Below are 17,388 nucleotides of genomic sequence, written 5' to 3'. Positions count from 1 at the left end.
AAAACAAGTAGCGTTGGGGATGAGTTGCCGGGGGAAAATAGAAATGCGGGCGCGACTTGAGGGTTCTCGTTTGACTTGCGTCACGACAGCCAATCCGAGGCCCTCCATGGATGCGGTGGATGTAACTCGGAGCAACCGTACCCCGGCTGACACCGAATCTCTGATTCGATTACCCTCCGGCGGTATTGCACGTGCTGCTGCTGCGTCAGCACGGCCCTTGCCTTCCTGGTCGCGATGCCGCGCCGTGGCACTTGTTTTCTTCCCCGGCGCGCGTCAGACGCCGCCGCTACCCCCGCCCCTACTACCCTCACCCCAGGCCACCCTGTCGGGGTGCTGGCGCGGTGCGGGTATAAAGCGACCCTCCGGGCCGCGCGGACCACTCTGGGGCTGGTCTCCACCCGAGCCGCCTGCTCCCTCAGCTCCTGCCCCCGGCCTCCGCCACGGACTCACTACCGTCGGTTCCCTCGAGGTAAGTCCAGCGGGGCTTGGTGCGAGGGGTGCCGACAGCGTCGGCCTCTCCCCGCTCCTGGCCGTGCAGTCGCCGTGCAGTCGCCAGGCAGTCGCTCTCCGAAGCCCTGGCCGGGCCCAGGTCGCAGCGCTGGCTGACGCCTCAGGGTAGGCAGCCTGCCAAGCGCCCGGTCTGCGCTCGTCTGCATCCCCGCGTGCTCGCATTCGCTGTTGTTTCTTCCTCGCCGAAACTTTGCCGACTCGACTGGCGACTAGTTCACCGGCTGTGAGAAGCACACATAATAACGTGTGATCAACCTAACCGGTTAGATCGGTTGAGCTGAACGGCGAAGTTTCGTAAACGCTTACCCGCTCAGAACTAACTCGTCTACCCCGGTAGAAACGATGTCAAATCGGTGTCAATTATAATCTGACCAGAAAACGAAGAGCCCGGAGTTCTCGCGGTTTATGGCATCTGCCGACTTAGCTAGCATTGCAGGTAGCCCTCGACCGCGAGAACCCAGGGCTCTTCGATTTCTGGTCAAAGTATAAAAATATTTTCTTCCGGTTGCGACGAATCACGAATTATTTCTGACCGGACCGACGTTTTTCTGAGAGATGCTGGTGCACAATGTCTCACAGATGGAACGCCACCTGTGACCTCTCCTCACAATCCCAGCTGAACCGTTTCCACTCCGCAGATGTGGTGCGTCGAGGGAGTGACATCGGTGCGGCTGGGGCTACTGCTGGTGGCCATGCTCGCCTGCTTGTCGTACGCGGAGCGGCAGCAGTTCTGCGGCAAGGCCCTGCCCCAGATGCTCAGCCTCGTCTGCAACGGCTGCTACAACACGCGCGACAAGAAGTACATCCACTCCGCCATCGACGGTGCGTACCTGGTTGTCCGTCCGTACGAGGGGAGGGGGAGAAAGTCAATCGTCACGATGGCGTCGATTTGGACTGAATTTCGGGTCTGGTCGACGTCAACGTGACACCACAATGAGCCCCCACTGTGAATAAGCCCTCCTTCGTGGTGTGCCCCCGCAGACAGCTACTGGGCGTGGGCCAGCCTGCCCAAGACGGCGGTGGGCCGGCCGGACGGTCGGCAGGACGGCCGGCAGGACGGCGGCGAGGACCTGGAGGACGTGGAGGAGTCCGAGCACCAGCCGCCGTTCCGGGACCGCCTCCGCGCCGCCGACATGATCGGCGACACGTTCCGGCGCTTCACGCGCGGCGTGGCGGACGAGTGCTGCCACAAGCAGTGCAGCATGGCGGAGGTGGTCAACTACTGCTGCGACAAGACGCGCCGCAGCTTCTGAGGCAAGGACGCCTTTCGCTCGGCGGACGCTCTATCGACGGGACAACACCTGGCGTTTACTTCGCCTTTGTAGTCGTATTTACTGTAAAAAAATACTTATACATTCCTGTGGAGTGTCTTTTCTTCTTATTTTGTATTATTTTGGCAAACACTGCGAAACAGTGACGACGGTTCCTAAATGGCTGCTCTTTACTTAATGCCGATTCATCACATTGTTTTAAAATTGGAAACGGGATAATTGACACATTGCGCTCTTGATCATATGAAAGAAATAACTACTGTCCAATCGAACAAAACGAAATACACAGATTGTGAACCGTCGATATTGTGTTTCATGGGGCGTTACCTCCCTACCCCGCGAAACTAGAACATGAGAGCAGAAGCAGCGTCGTAGCCTGACTTTCTTGCGTACGGGCCCGGCGGAAAATACATTAAATTGCCTACTCGTCAGGCGCCTTTTTACGAGTAGCGGTAGAAAGGGTCAGTCCCCCCTCCCCTTCGTAACAAGGAGTGTTATTGTTGGGGACGGCCTGTACCTTACCGCCAGGCACCCCCTCCGCCACACCACCCCATATTCGTGGAAGGGCCCTTTCTCCGCATAGCCTCATCATTCCTCATCACCACCCAGCCCACAAACAAATTTGTACTCCTGCCGAGAAAGGAATCTCCCAATGAATATTAATAAACAGCTGAGACGGGAGAGGGTGTCGCCCGGCGGGCCAGCAGACGCCAGCCCCGACGTCCCCCGTCCGACCGCACTGCGCCGCACTGGCACTTTCTAGGACTTTCCAGGCACAGCCGGTCGGGACTTGGCGGGAAATGTGAATCCCTTCACCCGCGGGCGTTTGGCATGATGACGGGTCGCATTCCGGCCGCGATGCAGGAGGCGCGGAGGAAAAAGATTGGTTTCACCTCCTCTCTAATATATATTATCTTTACTTTCTTTGCTTAAAAACGAAATTTACAACTAAACAACAGAAAACACATTAAAACGTATCACATTTCTCTTCTAGCGACGCCTCTGAAGCTTCAGGGATTGCGAGAAGTTTTGAACTAAATGGGATTCGATTCGACTCTATTCGAAACTAGCCGGTGCCCCTCTAGACGCCTGCCTCCGGCCTTCGCCCTCCTTGTCTCGTCGTGTACAGGCTGTCCCAAAAGCCCATATGGGGAGACAGACTGCCCTGCTTCATCGCCAGGTCCGCCCCTATGTCCAGGTACAGTCCGCTCTGGTTGTTAGCCGGCAGCCACTCCGTGTTGAGAAGCGCACTGTGGCCTCCGTTCGGGGTTCTGTCGAGCAGTAGAATGTGAGTACGATTAATCGCCTACTACCTTGGAAGTGCCGCTCGAGGCGAGGACGCGGTACTGACCCAGTCTTGGCGAAGTTGGTCCAGAGCTTGACCATCCTGCGGCGCACCAGCGTGTCCAGCTCCGACTCGCGGCCGCTCGGCAGCAGGTCCTGCGTGAAGAGGTAGCCCAGCTCGTCGCCGTGGATCACGCCGGGGAGCTTCTTGTCGAGCAGGCGCTGCGAGAAGGACAGCCCGCCGTCGTGGCTGAAGTGGTACACGTAGAGGGCGGGGCTGTCCGCCCGCGAGAAGACGTTGACGGTCCGGTGCACGACCCAGCTCACGAACAGGTCGGAGTAGAACTGCAACAAGCCAAACAAGCGCGTGCGGGAAGCTGTTGGCGCATGGTGCACCGTCGCCGCCATGGTCCCCGAGCCTCACCTGGGCGAGCTGCTCGTCGGACGGCATCACGTTGTCGCCGAAGTACTCGCGCCGCATCCTGGCGGCAACCTCCTGGTGCTCGGGCGAGCCGAACTGCAGGCCCAGGTCAGAGGGTACCAGGTTCTCGGTCTCCTTGTCCAGCTGCAGCACGGAGAAGTCTCGAGGCCTGTCTGCAAAGCGCCGTTGGCGAGTCAATTTACAGTGTCAAAGCAGGCGTGAAAATGGCGTCGGGTTTGGGGGGTTTCCTTTTGCACGCCATGCATGGCATGCCACTCACTCAGCATGAAGCCGGCCTCCAGGCTGTTGATGCCCACGATGTAGGGCACCTTGGCGATGTCGCCGCGCGCCAGCAGCTCGTGGGGCATGCCGGGCAGGAAGGCGGCCGAGGTGGTGGCTTCCGGGGACGGCACGAACGGGTGGACGGCGAGGCCGCGCGAGCGCTCCTCGGCCGTCAGCACGGACTCCGACTTGGCGGCCAGGACGTGGGCTGGCACCTGCGGCAGTGCGTGAGCGGTGTGGGCGCGGTGTTAGTCAGGAGCTGGATTGCCAGCACACCGCTGGCAGCGGCTAGCACATCCCTCATGCCAAAGTACCTGCTGCAGGCGCTTCACCAGCTCCGCGTCGTCGACAGAGTCGATGCCCACCAGCCGGGCCAGGCGGTAGGCGTTCTCCCGGCCCTCGGTGGTGCTGGACCGCGGGTTGAACGCGGACCCGCTTTGCGAGATGGCGCCGTGGAACAGTCCTGCGCAGCGCGACAGCGCCAACGATGTGAGGAATACGATCAATTGTGGTCTAGCCCGTAATGGTAATGGCAATAAAAGGTAGGCAACCCTGCGGAGTGGGGACTGCGGTGTGCTGCGCGATGCCTACCCGGCCGCCGTCAGGCGCTAGAGTGGCCGTTACCCCATGCGTTAATCCACTACATGGCCTCGGCCTCATCACCATCCGACACAATCAATTTCGTGGGACATCGCTTTTAGCCCCCCTTCCGCGACCTCTCAATGAATATTAATAAACGGCAGCCAGACTGAGGGCAGGGCGGGGTGGGCGGGGCGGGGTGGCGCGCCGGGGACGGCGCAGAGTGGCGACGCCCCCGTCTGGCCCTGTGACGGGAACAGCTGATCGTGCGGCCTGGTCGTGCCGGGGTGACCGCGACCGGGGCGGGGCGTACCTCTGGACATGGGAGACAGGAGGTGCATCTGCACGCTGGTGCCTCCCGCGCTCTCGCCGAAGATGGTGACGCGGTTGGGGTTGCCGCCGAACGCCGCGATGTTGTCGCGCACCCATCGCAGCGCCGCGTTCTGGTCCTTGAGGCCGGCGTTGCCCGGGGCGCCGCCGTCCGGGACGCTGAGGAAGCCGAGCGGGCCGAGGCGGTAGTTCATGGTGACGAGCACCACGTCGTCGCCGTCCTCCGTGTCCATGAGGTAGTCCGGGCCGTAGAGGCCGGGGCCGCCGTTACCCAGGTGGAATCCGCCGCCGTGAATCCACACCATGACGGGCCGCGGCGACGCGGGCTGCACCTGGCGCGTGTACACGTTGAGGAACAGGCAGTCCTCGCTCTGGCGGTTGCCGGAGGTCAGCATGGACAGGAAGCTCGGCAGCGCGCGGACGAGCAGCAGCGCCTGCCGCAGCGTGGGCTGCAAGCATTGCAAGCATTGCCGAGCGTGGATTAGAAGTGGGGCGCGGCGGCGTGCGGCCAGGACGATCCGAGACTCGGACTCACCGACAGCGACTCCACGACGCCGCCCTGGCCGGACTGCAAGCACTGCGCCCCGGGATGCAGCGCGCGCAGCACGCCGGTCCATGGCTCGGCTGGCTGGGGGTCCTGCGGGAGCAAGGCACGTCACCACTCAGTACGATGATTACCACTAGGCTGGTTCCCATTTCGCAATTACCAAACAAACCACGCCCTGAGAAAGCGCCGGCTGAGCCTCCTCCGCCACCTCTGCCTCTGCCACCCCGCCGCATCATCCTAGAAGGGCGTACTTACCTTGAAGCGTAGGTCGCCGACGGGCGGCTTGGCGTACGGGATGCCCTGGAAGGACTGATAGGTGACCGAGGTCTTGGACACCGCCGTGCGGCCACACACTTGGCCGAGGCGCGTCGATACGGTGGGGCCGGTGCACTCTGCAACGGACAAGGTCCAGAGGGACGCGCCCAGCTCAGGGCTCCGCAAGATGTTCGGGACGGTCGGGGCAGTGGGGATGTGGGGCGACCGCGCCACCAGTCTGGGGACGGGGTTCCCCGAGGGGTTCCCCCACGACAAGGACCCCGTCGTGCCCAAGACCAGTCGCAGCCCGCGCAGTCCCACGGAGACCTGGTTCGCCAGGATGAACCTCCGGTGGCGGCTGCTGCCTTGACCTTGGCCGCGGCCCCCCTCCCCCTCCCCGCTCCCCCACTCACCGTCGTCCGCGGTCTGCGAGGCGCCGAAGAAGAGCGCCGCGACGACGACCACCGTCGCCCACATCAGGCGAGTCCCCACTGCAACAAACACAATCGTCAACGTTTTTCTGGTGTGTTCTGGGCGCAATGCCGGTGATGCCTAACCTTTGACCGCCTTTGTGTTTCGTCTGCCACCGGGGCTACCGCGAGGGCTACCGGCAGAACGAGCCGCGTGCCTGTCTGCTGTGTCATTATTCTGGAACATAATGGCACAGGCCGTCAAGCAACCGGCAGCGTGACATGAAGTTTGCATGTGTGTGTGTGAGTGTGTGTTGTGAGTTCTGGTTGCTGGGTGGATGGCCCATCCGGGATGGGCCTTCTAAAGAATATCAGAGTATCAGGGAGTAAACTGACATCAAACCAGAGACGCCTCGATTTATATACCACACGAGGGACTGTTTTTTGACCAAACAGGAGAATCACAGTCGGTATTTCACAAGGGGGCTGACTCTCCCGAACCGTGTACGAGGTATTATATATTATAGGTATTATAGAGTATTATATGCATTATTCCGAATATTATATTTAGATAATTGTGTCGTTTTAAGAGGTTTGCCGTGTACCAAAGGTTTCCAAAATACGCAAGTTAGTTGAAAACAAGGATTACGGCCTTGACGGTGGCCTTGACGAAGGCCTCAGGGGCAAGGGGTATTGTCGATACGGCACGTCGCGGGGGTGGGTGGGGGCGCCGAAAGACAACCTTAACGCTCCAAGACTTGGTGAGAGGCGTGGAGCAGATCGTACTTCCTGTGCGACTGCGACTTTCGTAATGAGATTAACCGAACAGCTCGACCCGCTGTGGGTGCGCTGGGTGGTCACTCACTTGTCTGTCCGTGCAGGCCGCGGCAAGAGACGCGAGGCCAAGGCGCCAAGGCGGTGCGAGTGCTACGCGCTACACGCTGCGCACCAGGTGAAGGTGCACCGACGACTAGCCGACGAGCCGACTGGCTGGGCTGGGCGGCCCAGACGTTTTGAGTCGCGGAGCGGAGCGGAACCGAGCGGAGCGTTGCCAAAATGTGGAGGGGCTGCGCCAGGCTCCGCGGACCACGTGCGCGGCGGGCGGGCGGGCCGGTGGCCGTCGAGCGGGCGTGGCGAGTCGCGGGGCAGGTTGACAGTTGTCATGCCGGAGGCTCTCTCAAGTCTGGGCTGCCCCAGCTGCCCCCGGACTCGGCCTTCACCTTCGCTACAACCTTGGCTACAACAATATTGGGCGCGCTATCCGATTCCGCGCCTCGCGCGTCCACACCCAGATTCAAATATAAATCGTTTGGAGAGCACTTTCGGGAATCCCACGGACAAAATGAATTCGTTCCCTAAACTTTCGTTGTTAAAAATCACTCTCTTCTACAATGTGGCCAAGTTTGGGTCGCGTAGATGCGCGTAACGCGTACTCTGGATACCATTTTAGATGTCGTGTCTGTGAGATTACTTTTAACGTGCATCTCTTGGCGGCAGTCCCGAAAACGTACTCGAGGCAAAACAATTACAATTACGCGCAAGGGCGTGGTGCAAGCCTCACTGCTCGTAGCCGCAGCCGTGGTCGGTTCCATCTCCATCACGCGTGAGCGCGCTGCTCCGCTGCAGCACGTCTCTCCAAGCGCGGAGTATCGCCGCCGAGCCCGGCGGGACGGGCAGGACGGGCGGGACGCCGCGCGGCAGAGACTCTCGGCGTTGTGCTGCGGGCACGGGCGCACGGGCACGGGCCGTGCGGCCATGAAGTCCGTGGTAATCTTCTCTGGCCGCCCAGCTGCTGGGAGAGATAAGGCTGCGGAGCGGACTGTCCAGCAAAAGGTGTGCGTGCGTGTGAGCGTTCGTATCAAGGAACATCCTTGGTTCGTATGCGAGAGGGGGGGGCACTGTGCTGCCGACGGACTCGTGGTGCTCGCGCAGTATCTCCGTCTCTTTCTCTCATTGCGCTCATCGCTGTCAAGTTCATGCCCACGGGCCCCGCAGGCCCCCCAGTCTACGCCCCCCCCCCTCCGCCCCGCCACGGGCGAGCATTCAAGACCCGCCTAACCAGCTGGGTCGGCGGAGTGTGGAGCCGCGATGTGTCCGCCCCGCCGTCCGCCCGTACAGTTGCATGTGGACCGGACCGCGGGCCGGTGGTGTGTACTCGTGTACTGCAGCGACAAGCGTCGCCCTGTGCAGGTGCGTGCGGAACGTACTGCGCGTGTCTGTGTATGTCTCCGTGTGTCTGTGTGAGTGAGTGCGCGTGCGTGTCCGTGACTCATCGAGCACGGTCAGGAAAATTCCGCGCGTGACGCCTTGGCGACTGGACGTGGAAGGACGGCCTTCCCTGCGCGGCCGCGGCCTCCACGGCCTGCGCGGCCACTCGCTCAGCGACGCCCGCGACACTCGTCAAAAAAGAGCGCCACTCTCGGCTCCGGTCGTGGAGGCGGCAGCGCGGCAGCGCGGCAGCGCGCGGGTCCAGGCGCCGTGCAGGTAGGCAGCGTGCCGTCACACGCGCTGAGCGGGTTGGCCTACGGGGCCCGTTACCATTGCCATTACGGGCTAGACCACAACGGATCGGCGGCCGGCGGCTGCGGCTGGGTGCCGGTAGAACGGGTTCCATCACGACGGCTACGCTGTGCTAGTGCTGCCTCCTCGGGGAAACCCATCCCGATCGAACCCATTCTGACCGTGGAGCGGGAGCGCGTACACGTGGATCATCGCAGATCGACTCGGCGCCGACGCTTTTTCCTGCCGAAACTCATTTTACTGCGGAGCGTAGGATCCGAGTCAACGACCAGGCCGCCGGACGGGACGCCCCCGGCCCGATAGAAATTTAAATGGTGTGGGCCGCGGTGTCCCGGAAAGGGGAGGGGAGTCCCCTTGGCCTTGGTCCCACTTACGAGGCGACGGGACGCGCGGGGCCGGCGGCGGCTGGTCGGCCCTCGGCCGCGCCGACGAGAAGGAAGGGCTCTACGCCGGTCGCGCTGCACTTGCTGCACTCGCTGCGGTCACAACGACTCGGCAACGTCAGCAACGCGCTCGACTCACCTCGCTTGCCTCGCTCGAGCACCACTGAGTCGAGCATACTCACGGCGCGCGGGCACGTCGTTCTGGAGGCAGTGGCGTAGAGACGTCCCCGACGTCCCTCCGCGGGGCTGGCTGTCCTTGCTGTCCGAGGCGACCGCCACGCCGTCGGCCGACGAGCCTGGCGGCGGCATGGAGTCCATGGATGGTGGTTGAGGTGGCGGTGCGGGGCTGTCCACCGCGGCGCTGCACTCACTGCCGGTCCGCCCTTGCCGGCCGGCTGGGCTGGCTGGGCTGTGAGGTTAGGTAGGCGCCGCTCTGACAGCTGTGTCGGGCGGCCCGGCCGGACTCGACGCGGTCGGCGGTCGACACCCAGAGAGAGAGTGAGAGAGAGACCGGTTCCGCTGCCGCGGACTCCGTGGACTACGCACTCACGCGTGCGCCTCCGCCCCCCTCCGCCAAACTTCCCGCGCCGCGTTCAAACGCTTCCCGCGCCGAGCACGCGCGCACGCACGCGCGCTCCCGAGCGAGGCGCCGATAAAACACGGCGGGCTGGCTGCTTCTTTATCAGGCCATGAGGGCCGATAACGTGGCGCTGTGCGCTGGTGGGACTTTAATTAGCCGACACCTCGGTGCGAGACGCCCTGGCCTGCCCCGCCTTGGCCTGCCTCATTGTCGCACCTGTTGCAGAGACGAGATGGCCCTGCGGCTGGTGAAGCACGCCTTCAGCAAGTACCCGGTGACGGCCAACGCGGTCACCTTCGGCTCCCTGTACGTCACGGCGGAGCTCTCCCAGCAAGTGGTGACGAAAAAAGTTTTGGTAAGTTCGCCAGCGAATGGCGGTGGAGTGGAGCGCGAGCGTGTCGCCCCCTTTTACAGTGTGGCTTCTTGTTCGACCAACCAGGCCCCGACGCCCGAACCCATCGACAAGGCGGCCCTCGGTCGCTATGCCATCTTCGGCTGCGGCGTCGGCTCGCACATTTTGTACTTTTGGTAACGAGTGAAAACAATAAGTGTGACACCCTGCAAATGCAACTTGCGCGATTTGTTTTCTGAACTAACTTTCCCCCGTGGCTGTCCCAGGTACAAATGGCTCGACAAGAAGTACGCCGGCACCGCCACCAAGACGATCGTCAAGAAGGTGCTGCTGGACCAGTTCCTCATGACACCTCAGCTGCTAGTCGCCTTTTACATCAGTAAGGGTCGCCCGCTTCGCGCTTCCGTTGCCCCGACTAGCTCTAACTTTGCCGTTTTCCTCAGCCATGGCCCTGCTGGAGGGCCGCGAGGACCTGTTCGAGGAGATGCGCAACAAGTACGTCAAGACGTTCCAGACGTCGTGCCTCTTCTGGCTGCCGGTGCAGAGCGTCAACTTCCTGTTCGTGCCGTCCGCTGCCAGGGTGGTGTACGTCGGCACCAGCTCGCTGGTCTGGGCCAACATCCTCTGCTGGATCAAGCGCCAGCCGACAGAGCCGAGCCAGGCCAAGCCAGTGCAAGACTGAAACGCAAAGACGCACGCCATCAAGTATTATGAACGTGCCATAGGACACCTGTGGACTTGGACTTCCAGTGTCGGAAATGTGCACACTGCCCGCCGCGCCGATGCACGTGGCTTTCTCGTCGCAGTGCGGCGTTATTTGTTCAATTGCTTCGACTATTATTGGTGTGTGGGGAGTGGGGGAGGGGAGAACCTGGCTGCCGCTGTCTGGAGGGGCGAGCCGCAGGGCCGCAGGGCCTCGATGGGCCAATAGGTTATCGTCCCCGGCCGGCAGGGCGTGGCAGGGCGCGGCAGGGCGCGCTTCCCGCGCTGCACTCGCCGTGGAGAAGTGCCGGGTGATAGTGAGCGCTAGTTCGAAACTCGCGTTCGACGGAGCTGCATGGCCACACGGAGTGAGCTGTGATCGCTACCAGCAACAACGAAGCCGGGGAACGTGCAACAGGTAGCATGCCGGGAGTGGGCTTCCCTCCCCGCCTGAAGCGAGTTTGAATTACATAGTGTCTATATCCATTCTTGAAAACACGTAGATTGTTTTTAGTCAGCTAGACAGACCAAAATCCTGATTCTTCCGAACCCCCTTTAGATGTGTTTTAGATGTTCGTTTTGAGGTCGTGGCATTTTGACCGCAGACAAGCAAATTATTTTTTCTGACTGCCCCTCACTTTTCTTTTCTGGTCTGAACTCCTCCTAAAAAATGTGGGTTTCGTTTTAAAAAGAAGTGGTGGATCTAGGTTTGTTTACACAGCCGAGGCACGTGCTGTGTTATCATCGTCAGTGCAGGTCTGAACTTGCTGGCGCTGTATCGCCCTCCCCAGTTGAGTTGATTACAAAATCAGGACTTCCTCAGAAAACAAATGAAAACTGTCCGGCGATCAGCAATTTTCTGGCTCGTGCCGATTTAGGTTTCCTCATTCTGTGTCTAGCTAAGACTTTATTTCAAACGCTTAATTAAACGCATTATTCATCCTTAGAGCTTCTTGTTTTTGAATGACTTGACCTGACCGCCACTTGTCTTGGCGCCAACGCCAGCGCACTGCTGCCATCTGGCGGAGGAGCTTCGAAGTACACTTTTGCCAACATACACAAGAAGTACCCCTGCGGTTTCAGATTCTCCCGGTATCATTCGTGGAACATTCACGGATTGAAATGGATTGTGCTGCAACGGTCCCATCATCATGATATTTTACTTCTTCTTATTGTTTCCTATTTCCTATACAGTCTTCGCCTGTTTTCGTCTTCCAGCACGCAGGTTGGCCCCCTGAAGTTGTTCCGGTGAACGTGCAGAGTGACGGATTCAACTTTGGAACAGTGCAGTGGTGTTGTGAATAACTCCGTTTGGCCTCTGTGAATCGAAAAATAAGATGAATGAGGCAAGTGGGTACGGGAGCGAATCCACAGAAGATAGTAATGACATGCTGTGGGAAACAATCAAAGTTGATCTCGGCTTGAATAGGGCATGTCAAACTGAACAACTTCAATCTTTGAAGGGATTGGTGAGTACCTATAACCTCTGAGTGTATCTAATGAATGACATTGTCTTTTTAACTCTACAACATTGATTTTTGTGTTTTTTGTTCACCTGGAAAATATATTAAGTCGGTCAAATTATCACCTAGTAAACGAAAAGTACGTAAACATGCAAAGAGGAGCCTAAAGCATAGAAAAAGATTTCATTCCAAGAAGGCGGCTATCAAGACAGCTTTATGTATGATCAGAGCTGTGACTCGAAAAATAAGATTTGGCCGAAAAGTTTCTAATGGCAATAATGGTTATACTTCAGTCATGAATTTCAAGGTAAGTTGTAATTATTCTTAATGTTTTTAACTTACCAGGTATCTGTTACTTGGCACTCGGCACTCATTACTCAAACTCTTTTATTTCAATTCAGGTGCTTGATTATGCTCCCAAAATTGTGGTTGGCAACAAGCCTGTCTCTCCACCTGTCACTGAACATCACTCTTTACCTGTCAATGAAATTTCCGCCACCAATGAAGACTGTGGGAATAATGTTGAGCAGGGGCCCGTTCTGAAGGATGAAGCAACTCAAACCACACTCCTCAGTTTAGAAGAAAAGTCCTCACAAACCAGCATACAAGAAAATTCTAATTCAGACCTGTGTGATGTTGCCAATTCACATATCACCATACAACCCAAATCTTGTGGAAGGGCATTTGTCCCTTCATGTGCTTGTTGCTCTAAGCCAGTGATCAATGTGTTTCCCTGTTCGGGTTTACAACAAGAAAGAGAGTTTCCACAACAAACATGCCGGCAAATGGAGGCCAGTCATGCCAGCAAGCGAGTTCCTGATGGGAGTCTTGGTACTCAATACACTCTAAAGCAGATATGTGAAGAATTACTTTTCCAGTTTTCTACCAGAAGAGAGAATTTTGCTGACAAACAAAGAACTGAGGAGAATAATAATGTGAGGGATTGTTCTGCCGGGACTTCCACTACTCCTTCAAATACTGCTGTTTCAAATCTGAAGGCAGTAGTCCATTCTCTTGAAAACGCGCAAAGTGATCTTCAAAATAATATGGTAGCTCATCAACAGGTGGGGCCAACCATTATCAGAACTGCAAGATCAGAGACTCAGTGTGCACCTCCTGCTGTGCAATCTAAAACAATGTGTTTAAAGCCAGTTCCAGAGGAGAAACGTATGACTCCAAAATCTGCTTCTACTATTTCTAAGTCTGTTCTTTCTTGTGTGACCCCAGACCTACTCCAGCTTGCTGGGGATTGTACTAGATTTCGTACAAGTCCTCCCCCTGAGGTTTGTATTTTTACAAAACTGGCATAGGCGGGAAAATTAAATTATTCATTAATTAAATCATGAATAACTCATGTAGGTATTAAAAATATTTTTCTTTCTGCTCAGGGTCAACGTCAAGATGCACATCTATTCAAGGTTCCTTCTCCACCTAAAAAGATTGAACAACAAAAAGGTTTTATTTTCATTCAATTTCACAACTTTTACTACCATTTAATATTATTTCATACAATTCCAATTCTGTTCTGCTTCGCAGGTCTTGCCGGGAAAATGGATTGCCTTGAATCAATCAATGGTCCAACCATCATTTCGCTTGAGGAAAATTCAAATAAACTTCTTCAAGAAATGCTGGCTGCTGGGCTTGTTACAATAATTCATTCTGAGGACAAAACAGAAAATATTCCCTCCAACATTATTCAGAATGAAAATGATTCTGTTAAAAACTCTTCAGTTCCAACTGACTGCAAAACAGGAAATCAGATAAATAGTTCTCCTAAATCTTCTGTGACTAACTCACTGAATAGTTCAGAGGATTTTGTTCTTGTGATGGATGCAGAAGAAAATGATCAGAACATGATTTGTAATGAAGAAGTTGCAGGTCCTACATCCCCTCAAACAAATGAAAATAATGTGCCTATCATCAATGAAAGCAAAACTGAAGAAACTCAAATGGATGTTAGGCATTGTCAAACCAATGAGCTGAAAGATAATGCCTGTAAAGCTAATGCAATCAGCAGTACAACCTCTGATGATGAATTAGCACATACTAGTGAAAAGGACATCACAAGGAACAATTCTGACTGCCACTTAAACGATTTTGAAACTACAGTCCCTGCAAAAATGAATGAATTGAATAGTCAAGCAACAGAAAAGATGGTAATCTTTGTCAGTTTTGTTTCTGATTGATAACTTTCCAAGCACTACTTACAATAACTTCTTATATTTACAGATAAAGGATTCCGTAGCATTTGAGGAAATGGATGCATCTGAAATGGAGAATATTCTTATGGTATGGCGCCAGCAGGAACAACTTCATAAAGATCCTCATCAGAAATCACCTCCTTCGAGTCAAAACTTTTTGTTCATGACAAAGAAAACCCGTGAACTGCCAGCAGAACTCAAAAATGTTAGAGTTTTTCAACCTCCACCCCTGAGGAAAGGAGAAGTTGGCATTTCAGCCTTACAAATTTTGAATGAGAAAGAAAATGAACCTGCAGTGGTAGATGAGGATGATGTATGTAATGTCTTGTGTAAATTGTTGTTTCATTTTTTGTTTTTTCATTTTCAATCTCAATTTGCTTAGTACCTGTAAATTTACTTCACAGGTTCCTGAAGTTTCACCGACTGTTCTCCCAACTCCTAAGAAACGTAGGCTGTCACTTAAGAAAAATCCTCCCTCTCCATTACCTGTAGTCTTTCATAAAGGTAAACAAGTAACCGAGGATTTAAAGATGATAGAAGATATCCCACCCATAAAAGGTATTGTAATACTTTTGGTAAATGAATGAAATTCCTTACTTGTCAAGTGACTGTGCTATTGGCATGTGATTATTAATTTCAGATACTGGACATTCATCACCACTACCACTTCCTCCAGCACAGGTGGAAGAGAACAATGGTAATAAAGAGGCTGGTATAGAATTTCACTGCTCAAACTGTCTACAATCCGCCTTTACTTTTCATTAAAATTACCTGTTTTTCATATTCTGGACAGATGGTGTGACCAGTGAAATTGATGATGACTCTCCATTAACAACGAGACTACGGAAGAGGAAGGCAATTTCATCAGTTTCAAAGGAAAAGGCTGTGTCTGTCTCGGGCTCCTCAAAGAAACAGGACATTGCAAAAAAACAAACTGATGTTGAAAAATCTTCAACTGATGACAAATGTTCCAAGAAAGGCAAAGCTCAGAACGTTCAGCAACAAACTGGACTTTCCAAGAATGGCAAAATTAAGAAACCTGAAGTGCCAATTGAAATTTCTGCGGAAAACAAAAGTAAGAAAGCGGAGAAGACCAGTGATGCAAAAGCTAAAGGAAATCCACCAAAAGAGAGGAAAAAGACTTTATCCTACAATGAAATAGTTGAATTGGCACAGGGTATGCATGATAAGAAACAAAATTTTGCAGACCAAATTAAAGAGAGATTTGACGCCATGAACAAAAAATGGCTTAAAGATAAATCTACTAAGGAGGTTCCTGAAAAAGATTTGGATTTGGTGTCTCAGCCAACTATGCCTCCCCCATCCGTCCCATCTCAATTGAATCAAGGTTGGTTGCTCGTACAGCTGTGGATCCTGTTAGCCTTATGTTATTGATGTTTCCTTCTTTCTTTACAGAGCAGATTTTTCAGGAAAAAATACGGATGCTAAGAGAAGTTTCTGTGTATGAACTTGGGAAGGCTCATGACTTAGCAATCAGTATTCTGCTCAATCCATGGCGTGGAATTAATGCTCGGAGAGCAACTCGAGAGTAAGCCTTTGTTTTTCCACAAATCCTCAGTTAAAGATGTTGGTCATAACTTTTTTCTCTTGTGTCTTTTAGTTATGAGCCTCCATCACATGACAACAAGTGTGTTTCACGATCTTTGTGGGATTTGAGAAGTGGTGCAAGCCCGGACGATATTGTAAACCGCATTATGTCAATGGGATGGAAAGACGTGGACCTCTTTGCATTGAAATCAATGGTAACCTTCTCTTTATAGGTCTTTTGGATTTAAAAAAAAATCCTTCTCTTCCAATAATTTTTTTAATTTGACCCTTTCAGGTATCCATGTTTGTGTTATCTCTAGTTCGTACTGTGCCTTTCATAATTGAAGCAGCAAAAATTGGTGAGGAAGATGACACCTGCAGTATTGTAAGTGATTTGGATCTAAACTTAAAGAAGAAAGCAACATCTTTGAGAGTTGTTGCTACCAGGCACATGTAAGAAGTGATTTTTTACAGTTTTTGCTTATTTTGTGAATTGTGGCATGGATAACTGTTGTAATGAATAATTTATTTCATTTCAGATTCAAAGGAGAATGTATTGATGGACTTAATGGATTGTTTATAAAACCTTCAGAAAAAGACAAGGATAAAAATAGACTGAGGACGTGGGTCTTTCCCAAATTTAAGGAAGGCCGCAACTTTGTAGTGCTTGGTCCTCTTGCTTACTTAAAAAGAAAAGAAGGGAATAGTAACACAGAGGTAGATATTTCTTGTTATAAGAAGTCATAAATAAAATTTTTAAATCCTAATTTAATTATTCTTTGCAGGCTCTTATTTTGAAAGGCGATGTTGCAATTGTCAAAGCTACTAGACAGATACTTTGTGGAGAGCGGCTACTGGTTAGTTTTGAACGCTTGGAAAAATTTTTGGGTTCAAGAATATAAAGCATACATGGAAGAAAGTATGAAATGTATTTGAGGGCTGTTAGAATGCATTCAACTATGACCTCCTGGAATATTATTATTTCAAGCTCTTCCATTTTATTTGAGCATCTTTTCGAATTGTTGATTCTTGATTTATTGTTGAAAAAGAATACTTTATTTTTCTCATTGTTTGTACATTACACCATCTAGATTGACAATCTGGTTGGTGAAAAGAATGGTTTGTTTTGTTTTGTATTGATGCAAATTATTACTATTGTTAATAATGAAGAAAGTTGTGTTTCTGTTTAATTTTTCTATTCAGTTGAACAATTTATTGAATGTTGATTAATAATTTCACTTTATCATCTGTTAATTTGCAATTTTGTTTGTAATAAATTCTAATCAATCACTATGTCTGATTTCACTATTTTCCTGTTGATTCTCCCAAACAAAACTCTGGGGTTGAAAGAGGGTTCTTTCTGGCCATGCGCACACATGTGGGGTGCTGCACAGTCTCGCTGTCAATCGAAGACCCCGTGGCACGCCGTGGCACGCCGTGGCACGCAGGGGTAATGGAACAGCCGTGTAGCGTTTATCGGATCAGATGATGCCTCCAGTACGGGGGTAGTCAGTCACGGGGGGCGGTCGGTGTGTTCTCCACCCCTCGCGTGCAGCGTCACGCCACGCGGTTAAATGAAGTTCACATTTTGAGTTACATGAAGCCTAGCTGCATCTGGCAGTTGCGTAGAGGGTATGGGCCCCGGCTGGGTAGGCAGTTCATTCATGCATTTTCACAGCCTTCAGGGATTGTTGGAACGAGAAAAAAAAGGGGGGGGGGGGCTTGTCCGCCCCTGAGTGACAAGGTCAGA

The 17,388-nt window shown here is 53.5% G+C and overlaps 4 protein-coding genes across 8 annotated transcripts; 3 read left to right on the top strand and 1 right to left on the bottom strand.

Annotated features, from left to right (window-relative positions):
• The first annotated feature begins 373 nt into the window (after positions 1–373).
• On the top strand, positions 374–2,083 carry LOC117650332 (LIRP). The gene is made up of 3 exons (XM_034393693.1): positions 374–469; positions 1,149–1,332; positions 1,492–2,083. The coding sequence occupies exons 2-3, from the start codon at positions 1,149–1,151 to the stop codon at positions 1,761–1,763; spliced, it is 456 nt and encodes a 151-aa protein (XP_034249584.1). The 5' UTR covers positions 374–469; the 3' UTR covers positions 1,764–2,083.
• Positions 2,084–2,668: 585 nt separating this feature from the next.
• On the bottom strand, positions 2,669–9,132 carry LOC117650316 (liver carboxylesterase 2-like). 3 transcript variants are annotated; one of them, XM_034393663.1, is made up of 11 exons: positions 6,755–6,916; positions 6,037–6,127; positions 5,893–5,970; positions 5,480–5,616; positions 5,213–5,314; positions 4,661–5,126; positions 4,083–4,231; positions 3,767–3,983; positions 3,490–3,659; positions 3,133–3,410; positions 2,669–3,052 (listed from the first exon to the last, which is right to left on the bottom strand). In XM_034393663.1, exons 3-11 carry the CDS (start codon positions 5,954–5,956, stop codon positions 2,863–2,865), a joined length of 1,773 nt encoding a protein of 590 aa, XP_034249554.1. In that variant the 5' UTR covers positions 5,957–5,970; positions 6,037–6,127; positions 6,755–6,916; the 3' UTR covers positions 2,669–2,862. The 3 variants fall into 3 exon arrangements, with proteins under 3 accessions (XP_034249554.1, XP_034249551.1, XP_034249553.1); XM_034393660.1 differs by lacking the exons at positions 6,037–6,127; positions 6,755–6,916 and adding an exon at positions 8,975–9,132; XM_034393662.1 differs by lacking the exon at positions 6,037–6,127 and having other exon boundaries at positions 6,755–6,915.
• Positions 7,950–11,372, top strand: LOC117650329 (mpv17-like protein). Of its 2 annotated transcripts, XM_034393689.1 has the most exons (5): positions 7,950–8,079; positions 9,598–9,727; positions 9,812–9,900; positions 9,991–10,103; positions 10,168–11,372. In XM_034393689.1, the coding sequence occupies exons 1-5, from the start codon at positions 8,012–8,014 to the stop codon at positions 10,404–10,406; spliced, it is 639 nt and encodes a 212-aa protein (XP_034249580.1). In that variant the 5' UTR covers positions 7,950–8,011; the 3' UTR covers positions 10,407–11,372. The 2 variants fall into 2 exon arrangements, with proteins under 2 accessions (XP_034249580.1, XP_034249579.1); XM_034393688.1 differs by lacking the exon at positions 7,950–8,079 and having other exon boundaries at positions 9,496–9,727.
• Positions 11,373–11,511: 139 nt separating this feature from the next.
• Positions 11,512–16,931, top strand: LOC117650308. 2 transcript variants are annotated; one of them, XM_034393634.1, is made up of 15 exons: positions 11,512–11,895; positions 11,999–12,196; positions 12,291–13,172; positions 13,278–13,344; positions 13,426–14,045; positions 14,119–14,403; positions 14,495–14,648; positions 14,731–14,787; positions 14,884–15,165; positions 15,298–15,438; positions 15,507–15,639; positions 15,712–15,853; positions 15,934–16,091; positions 16,178–16,355; positions 16,424–16,931. In XM_034393634.1, the coding sequence occupies exons 1-15, from the start codon at positions 11,764–11,766 to the stop codon at positions 16,538–16,540; spliced, it is 3,546 nt and encodes a 1,181-aa protein (XP_034249525.1). In that variant the 5' UTR covers positions 11,512–11,763; the 3' UTR covers positions 16,541–16,931. The 2 variants fall into 2 exon arrangements, with proteins under 2 accessions (XP_034249525.1, XP_034249524.1); XM_034393633.1 differs by having other exon boundaries at positions 14,884–15,438.
• The last annotated feature ends 457 nt before the right edge of the window (positions 16,932–17,388 follow it).

This window comes from Thrips palmi, unplaced genomic scaffold, assembly GCF_012932325.1.
Source record: "Thrips palmi isolate BJ-2018 unplaced genomic scaffold, TpBJ-2018v1 HiC_scaffold_5, whole genome shotgun sequence".
Lineage (NCBI taxonomy): Eukaryota > Metazoa > Arthropoda > Insecta > Thysanoptera > Thripidae > Thrips > Thrips palmi.
Note: the sequence above shows the minus strand (reverse complement) of the source record. Positions and strands in the feature narration are given on the sequence as shown.

Coding starts and splice junctions, on each gene's coding strand:
- LOC117650332 (XM_034393693.1), top strand. CDS start 1,149: ATGTGGTGCGTCGAGGGAGTGACATCGGTGCGGCTGGGGCTACTGCTG. Junction 1,333..1,491: donor CATCCACTCCGCCATCGACG/GTGCGTACCTGG, acceptor GTGCCCCCGCAG/ACAGCTACTGGGCGTGGGCC.
- LOC117650329 (XM_034393689.1), top strand. CDS start 8,012: ATGTGGACCGGACCGCGGGCCGGTGGTGTGTACTCGTGTACTGCAGCG. Junction 9,901..9,990: donor TCGCACATTTTGTACTTTTG/GTAACGAGTGAA, acceptor TGGCTGTCCCAG/GTACAAATGGCTCGACAAGA. Junction 10,104..10,167: donor GCTAGTCGCCTTTTACATCA/GTAAGGGTCGCC, acceptor CGTTTTCCTCAG/CCATGGCCCTGCTGGAGGGC.
- LOC117650316 (XM_034393660.1), bottom strand. CDS start 9,110: ATGGACTCCATGCCGCCGCCAGGCTCGTCGGCCGACGGCGTGGCGGTC. Junction 4,232..4,660: donor CCTGTCTCCCATGTCCAGAG/GTACGCCCCGCC, acceptor CGCGCTGCGCAG/GACTGTTCCACGGCGCCATC. Junction 3,411..3,489: donor CCGACGAGCAGCTCGCCCAG/GTGAGGCTCGGG, acceptor GGCTTGTTGCAG/TTCTACTCCGACCTGTTCGT.
- LOC117650308 (XM_034393633.1), top strand. CDS start 11,764: ATGAATGAGGCAAGTGGGTACGGGAGCGAATCCACAGAAGATAGTAAT. Junction 14,788..14,883: donor ACAGGTGGAAGAGAACAATG/GTAATAAAGAGG, acceptor TATTCTGGACAG/ATGGTGTGACCAGTGAAATT. Junction 15,640..15,711: donor GCTCGGAGAGCAACTCGAGA/GTAAGCCTTTGT, acceptor TGTGTCTTTTAG/TTATGAGCCTCCATCACATG.